This window comes from Macrosteles quadrilineatus, unplaced genomic scaffold, assembly GCF_028750875.1.
Source record: "Macrosteles quadrilineatus isolate MER2022 unplaced genomic scaffold, UCM_ALF_1.0 Scaffold_8__2_contigs__length_117827958, whole genome shotgun sequence".
In the NCBI taxonomy this organism is placed as follows: Eukaryota; Metazoa; Arthropoda; class Insecta; order Hemiptera; family Cicadellidae; genus Macrosteles; species Macrosteles quadrilineatus.
Genome location: NW_026542601.1, coordinates 70,681,045 through 70,688,448, shown reverse-complemented (window position 1 = coordinate 70,688,448; position 7,404 = coordinate 70,681,045). Strand labels below are relative to the sequence as shown.

The window sequence follows — 7,404 nt, the reverse complement described above, 5'->3', positions numbered from 1 at the left end:
ATTTAGAATGTCCTGGGCCCTGTTCTCTTCAAGCTTGTAAGTAATGTGGTGATGTGAACATTATCACCTGATAATATTTATTATTTGATTTGTTTGTAAATATTGTATTTGTTCTTAACTAAAACATGGTTGTAATTTTGAATGAATAAAAGCCATACTTTTGGTTTACTAAGTCTTTCTTACAACAATTTTATTCATTCATTGATAAACTCAGTTAGTGCTACATTACAATGGAGAAATTCCTTAGACCAGACAAATTGCAAATTGACCCGGAATCTCCAACTGCCTCAGAGGAATGGACGCACTGGTTACAAACATTCGAAGACTTTCTAACCATGACAGAATTCGTTGAAGACAAGGACAAACTGAAACTACTAACTAATCGATTATCTTTTACTACTTATAAATTTATCAAGGAATCTGAAACTTACCAAGACGCTTTGAGAGTTCTTAACTCAATTTACATCAAACAAAAGAATGAAATATTCTCAAGATATTTAGTAATGACTAGAAAACAGCAACGAGGTGAGACTATTGACAAATATGTGTCGGAACTGAAACTTTTGAGCCAAGATTGCGTTTTTGAAGCTGTTAATGCGATTCAATACAGGGATCATTACATTCGTGATGCTTTTATCAATGGCTTAACCTCGTCATACATACGACAGAGACTATTTGAAAATAAAACTTTAGACCTAGCTGAAGCAGTGGAACAGTCTAGAGCTCTTGAAATGGCTCAAGCTCAAGTCGAGAGCTATCCAAAATCTATGTACGGAATGCAAACTTGTGCAACGAATGAATTGGCAAAGCAAGCTTGTCAGTACGAATTCCCACTACAACAAAAGGAAGAAGCGACTGTTTCCGCTATTAAAAATGTTGATGGCAAGTGTTATTTTTGTGGGCATGATAGACACTCTAGAGATCGCTGTCCAGCCAGAGAAGCAACTTGTGGGAAATGTAACAAGACAGGGCATTATGCGAGAGTCTGTAAAAGTAATCCAACTCAACATTTTAAAGTAAAACAGAAGACGTCTAGTACATCAGCTGCACTAATAGCAACTACACATAATACATCTGTATTGAAGGACTCTACTGTTGAAGCTAAAGTGAATGGCCTGAAAGCAAATTGCTTAATAGACACCGGGAGTACATCAAGCTTTGTAAACTTGAAGTTTGTTCAGTTAAACAAAATTAAAATGTATAATGAAAGTGGACAAGTATCACTAGCTGCTTCTAATATGAAATCAAACGTCCACGGGTTTGTTAAAATCAACCTAAATCTGTTGAATCACAATTACAACAATTTTAAGTTGACTGTTCTTGAAGATCTTTGTACTGACGTGCTTATCGGACATGATATCATGAAACTCCACTCAAATATACAAGTTTGGTTTGGAGGTAAGAAACCTCCTCTGTTGGTGTGCTCCTGTGCCAAAGTTGAACCACCCAAACTATTCTGCAATTTAACTCCAGATTGTTAGCCAATAGCCACAAAATCACGACGTTACTCAGATGAAGATATGCAATTTATAAAACAAGAAATGGAAAGACTACAGACTGAGGAGATCATTGAACCTAGTTCGTCATCTTGGCGTGCACAAGTGTTGGTTGTTACAAACGACAAAGGGAAGAAGCGACTGTGTGTGGACTATTCGCAAACGATAAACAAATTTACTCTGTTAGACGCCTATCCCTTACCAAACATAGATGATCTAGTATCCACTGTAGCGACGAACAAGGTTTTTAGTGCCATTGATCTAAAGCAAGCATACTATCAAATACCAATTTCTGACGAAGAGAAGAAGTACACTGCTTTTGAGGCTGCTGGTCGTCTTTTTCAATTCAGAAGAATCCCATTTGGCGTAACCAACGGGGTGGCATGTTTTCAAAAGACCATGGACCAAATCATTAGAAAAGAAAAACTGAATGGAGTGTATGCCTATCTGGATGATTTGACCGTATGTGGAAAGGATCAAAAGGATCATGATGAGAATCTAAGAACATTTTTAGATGCTGTAACTAAGTATGGACTTGTAATCAACAACGAAAAGAGCAAGTTCAACCAGTCTTCAATAACCTTGTTGGGACATTTAGTTTCCCATAACTCTATTCGACCTGATCCAGATCGGCTAGAATCTCTACTGTCACTTCCTGTGCCCAAAGACCAAGTTTCACTAAAGCGAGTCCTAGGATTTTTCGCTCACTATTCAAAATGGATACATCGATTTTCTGATAAAATAAGAAACCTGACACAAGTCAATTCTTTTCCTTTGTCACAGGAAGCGGTTGCAGATTTTGAAGCCCTCAAACTTGACATTGCAAACTCAGTAATTACTCCTAGGAATGGGCAAGAGCCACTGGTAGTGGAGACTGACGCATCTGACATAGCCGTGGCAGCAACTTTGAGTCAAGATAATCGGCCAATTGCTTTTTTCTCACGGACTCTAAACAAATCTGAGAAGCTGTATTCAGCTGTTGAAAAAGAAGCTGTTGCCATTGTCGAAGCCCTTCGAAAATGGAAATCATTTCTTATCGGAAGAGACTTCAGATTATACACGGATCAGCAAGCTTTATCATTTATCTTTGACAAGAGGCATACAAGCAAAATCAAGAACGATAAAGTTATGAGATGGCGACTAGAGCTAACACCTTATCAATATGAAATAGTGTACCGACCTGGTAGGGAGAATGTAAAAGCAGATACGCTCTCTCGGGCATGTGCGGTTCGCTGGGACAATGCTAAGTTGTTTGAATTACACAAATCTCTCTGCCATCCGGGAGTCACTCGAATGTTTCATTGGATTAAAACTAAAAATCTAAACTACACTCTGGATGATGTAAAAAGGATGACGTCAGCTTGTCAAACATGTGCAGAAGTGAAGCCAAGATTTCACCAATTCCAAGGCAAATTGATAAAGGCAACCACTCCCTTCGAACGTCTAAATATTGACTTCAAGGGCCCTCTTCCATCAACAACCAGAAACCGTTACCTTTTAACCATGGTGGACGAGTATTCTCGTTTTGTATTTGCTTACCCCTGTAAGGACATTAGTTCAGCAACAGTTATCAGATGTTTTTCAGATCTATTTTTTATGTTTGGAGCCCCGTCCTTTGTACATTCAGATAGAGGTTCATCTTTCATGTCGCGAGAGCTGACGGACTTTCTTCACAAGTACGGAGTAGCTACAAGTCATACGACACCTTATAACCCTAGAGGGAACTCTCAGATTGAACGCTTCAATGGAACAATATGGCGAACCATCCTACTAGCTTTAAAAAACCACAACCTGCCAGTTGCTGCATGGGAAGAAGTATTACAGGAGGCACTTCACTCAGTCAGATCTCTTTTATGCACTGCGACAAACTGCACACCGCACGAAAGATTCTTTATACATAGCAGAAGATCTACCAATGGAGACTCCTTACCATCTTGGCTATCCGCTCCTGGTCCTGTCCTGCTTAGAAAGTTTGTAAGATCTAATAAATATGATGACCTTGTGGAGCCAGTTCAACTTTTGGAATCAAATCCACAGTACGCTCTCGTCAGAAGAAGAGATGGGTCAGAATCACAAGTATCCCTGAGACATCTTGCACCCGCTGGCCTACCTCCTGGTGATCTACCTCCTGAAGACAACACTAATGAGAGAGAGATTGTTGAAAATATAAATTCAGACATTGACCACAATGAAGTTCAAAATGAAACTCAACAAACGGTATCTCAGACCCCAACTTCAGAGACGGCCGTGGGGGAACTACGTCCAAAGAGGAATGTCAAGCCTCCGTCATATCTAAAGGATTACGTATGCTATACCTACCTTGAAAACTAGTGGGGGAGAATGTGGTGATGTGAACATTATCACCTGATAATATTTATTATTTGATTTGTTTGTAAATATTGTATTTGTTCTTAACTAAAACATGGTTGTAATTTTGAATGAATAAAAGCCATACTTTTGGTTTACTAAGTCTTTCTTACAACAAATTGGTAGTTCTTCTGCTATGTATAAAGAATCTTTCGTGCGGTGTGCAGTTAGTCGCAGTGCATAAAAGAGATCTGACTGAGTGAAGTGCCTCCTGTAATACTTCTTCCCATGCAGCAACTGGCAGGTTGTGGTTTTTCAAAGCTAGTAGGATGGTTCGCCATATTGTTCCATTGAAGCGTTCAATCTGAGAGTTCCCTCTAGGGTTATAAGGTGTCGTATGACTTGTAGCTACTCCATACTTGTGAAGAAAGTCCGTCAGCTCTCGCGACATAAAAGATGAACCTCTATCTGAATGTACAAAGGACGGGGCTCCAAACATAAAAAATAGATCTGAAAAACATCTGATAACTGTTGCTGAACTAATGTCCTTACAGGGGTAAGCAAATACAAAACGAGAATACTCATCCACCATGGTTAAAAGGTAACGGTTTCTGGTTGTTGATGGAAGAGGGCCCTTAAAGTCAATATTTAGACGTTCGAAGGGAGTGGTTGCCTTTATCAATTTGCCTTGGAATTGGTGAAATCTTGGCTTCACTTCTGCACATGTTTGACAAGCTGACGTCATCCTTTTTACATCATCCAGAGTGTAGTTTAGATTTTTAGTTCTAATCCAATGAAACATTCGAGTGACTCCCGGATGCCAGAGAGATTTGTGTAATTCAAACAACTTAGCATTATCCCAGCGAACTGCACATGCCCGAGAGAGCGTATCTGCTTTTACATTCTCCCTACCAGGTCGGTACACTATTTCATATTGATAAGGTGTTAGCTCTAGTCGCCATCTCATAACTTTATCGTTCTTGATTTTGCTTGTATGCCTCTTGTCAAAGATAAATGATAAAGCTTGCTGATCCGTGTATAATCTGAAGTCTCTTCCGATAAGAAATGGTTTCCATTTTCGAAGAGCTTCGACAATGGCAACGGCTTCTTTTTCAACAGCTGAATACAGCTTCTCAGATTTGTTTAGAGTCCGTGAGAAAAAAGCAATTGGCCGATTATCTTGACTCAAAGTTGCTGCCACGGCTATGTCAGATGCGTCAGTCTCCACTACCAGTGGCTCTTGCCCATTCCTAGGAGTAATTACTGAGTTTGCAATGTCAAGTTTGAGGGCTTCAAAATCTGCAACCGCTTCCTGTGACAAAGGGAAAGAATTGACTTGTGTCAGGTTTCTTATTTTATCAGAAAACCGATGTATCCATTTTGAATAGTGAGCGAAAAATCCTAGGACTCGCTTTAGTGAAACTTGGTCTTTGGGCACAGGAAGTGACAGTAGAGATTCTAGCCGATCTGGATCAGGTCGAATAGAGTTATGGGAAACTAAATGTCCCAACAAGGTTATTGAAGACTGGTTGAACTTGCTCTTTTCGTTGTTGATTACAAGTCCATACTTAGTTACAGCATCTAAAAATGTTCTTAGATTCTCATCATGATCCTTTTGATCCTTTCCACATACGGTCAAATCATCCAGATAGGCATAAACTCCATTCAGTTTTTCTTTTCTAATGATTTGGTCCATGGTCTTTTGAAAACATGCCACCCCGTTGGTTACACCAAATGGGATTCTTCTGAATTGAAAAAGACGACCAGCAGCCTCAAAAGCAGTGTACTTCTTCTCTTCGTCAGAAATTGGTATTTGATAGTATGCTTGCTTTAGATCAATGGCACTAAAAACCTTGTTCGTCGCTACAGTGGATACTAAATCATCTATGTTTGGTAAGGGATAGGCGTCTAAAAGAGTAAATTTGTTTATCGTTTGCGAATAGTCCACACACAGTCGCTTCTTCCCTTTGTCGTTTGTAACAACCAACACTTGTGCACGCCAAGGTGACGAACTAGGTTCAATGATCTCCTCAGTCTGTAGTCTTTCCATTTCTTGTTTTATAAATTGCATATCTTCATCTGAGTAACGTCGTGATTTTGTTAAATTGCAGAATAGTTTGGGTGGTTCAACTTTGGCACAGGAGCACACCAACAGAGGAGGTTTCTTACCTCCAAACCAAACCTGTATATTTGAGTGGAGTTTCATGATATCATGTCCGATAAGCACGTCAGTACAAAGATCTTCAAGAACAGTCAACTTAAAATTGTTGTAATTGTGATTCATCAGATTTAGGTTAATTTTAACAAACCCGTGGACGTTTGATTTCATATTAGAAGCAGCTAGTGATACTTGTCCACTTTCATTATACATTTTAATTTTGTTTAACTGAACAAACTTCAAGTTTACAAAGCTTGATGTACTCCCGGTGTCTATTAAGCATTTTGCTTTCAGGCCATTCACTTTAGCTTCAACTGTAGAGTCCTTCAATACAGACGTATTATGTGTTGTTGCTATTAGTGCAGCTGATGTACTAGACGTCTTCTGTTTTACTTTAAAATGTTGAGTTGGATTACTTTTACAGACTCTCGCATAATGCCCTGTCTTGTTACATTTCCCACAAGTTGCTTCTCTCGCTGGACAGCGATCTCTAGAGTGTCTGTCATGCCCACAAAAATAACACTTGCCATCAACATTTTTAATAGCGGACACAGTCGCTTCTTCCTTCAGTTGTAGTGGGAATTCGTACTGACAAGCTTGCTGTGCCAATTCATTCGTTGCACAAGTTTGCATTCCGTACATAGATTTTGGATAGCTCTCGACTTGAGCTTGAGCCATTTCAAGAGCTCTAGACTGTTTCACTGCTTCAGCTAGGTCTAAAGTTTTATTTTCAAATAGTCTCTGTCGTATGTATGACGAGGCTAAGCCATTGATAAAAGCATCACGAATGTAGTGATCCCTGTATTGAATCGCATTAACAGCTTCAAAAACGCAATCTTGGCTCAAAAGTTTCAGTTCCGACACATATTTGTCAATAGTCTCACCTTGTTGCTGTTTTCTAGTCATTACTAAATATCTTGAGAATATTTCATTCTTTTGTTTGATGTAAATTGAGTTAAGAACTCTCAAAGCGTCTTGGTAAGTTTCAGATTCCTTGATAAATCTATAAGTAGTAAAAGATAATCGATTAGTTAGTAGTTTTAGTTTGTCCTTGTCTTCAACAAATTCTGTCATGGTTAGAAAGTCTTCGAATGTTTGTAACCAGTGCGTCCATTCCTCTGAGGCAGTTGGAGATTCCGGGTCAATTTGCAATTTGTCTGGTCTAAGGAATTTCTCCATTGTAATGTAGCACTAACTGAGTTTATCAATGAATGAATAAAATTGTTGTAAGAAAGACTTAGTAAACCAAAAGTATGGCTATTGGCTTACAATCTGGGGTTAAATTGCAGAATAGTTTGGGTGGTTCAACTTTGGCACAGGAGCACACCAACAGAGGAGGCCTAATCTTTTTACTTTCACCCCTGAGTCGCCATTCTTACGTACTTATTGAATTAAATAATTATAACACATAATTGTAAGAACTAAAAATAATGTCTTGTTTTT

General features: G+C 38.9%; 3 protein-coding genes across 3 annotated transcripts; 2 read left to right on the top strand and 1 right to left on the bottom strand.

Moving 5' to 3' along the window:
• Positions 1-230: 230 nt before the first annotated feature.
• On the top strand, positions 231-1,481 carry LOC129000462 (uncharacterized). The gene has a single exon (XM_054427425.1). It carries the CDS (start codon positions 231-233, stop codon positions 1,479-1,481), a length of 1,251 nt encoding a protein of 416 aa, XP_054283400.1.
• Positions 1,482-1,630: 149 nt separating this feature from the next.
• Positions 1,631-3,827, top strand: LOC129000461 (uncharacterized). The gene has a single exon (XM_054427424.1). It carries the CDS (start codon positions 1,896-1,898, stop codon positions 3,825-3,827), a length of 1,932 nt encoding a protein of 643 aa, XP_054283399.1. The 5' UTR covers positions 1,631-1,895.
• A 145-nt stretch (positions 3,828-3,972) lies between these two features.
• LOC129000460 (uncharacterized) lies at positions 3,973-7,140 on the bottom strand. The gene has a single exon (XM_054427423.1). It carries the CDS (start codon positions 7,138-7,140, stop codon positions 3,973-3,975), a length of 3,168 nt encoding a protein of 1,055 aa, XP_054283398.1.
• Between the last annotated feature and the right edge of the window lie 264 nt (positions 7,141-7,404).

Bases quoted from the DNA above. Each gene is read 5' to 3' on its own strand.
- LOC129000461 (XM_054427424.1), top strand. From the start codon at position 1,896: ATGGACCAAATCATTAGAAAAGAAAAACTGAATGGAGTGTATGCCTAT.
- LOC129000460 (XM_054427423.1), bottom strand. From the start codon at position 7,140: ATGGAGAAATTCCTTAGACCAGACAAATTGCAAATTGACCCGGAATCT.
- LOC129000462 (XM_054427425.1), top strand. From the start codon at position 231: ATGGAGAAATTCCTTAGACCAGACAAATTGCAAATTGACCCGGAATCT.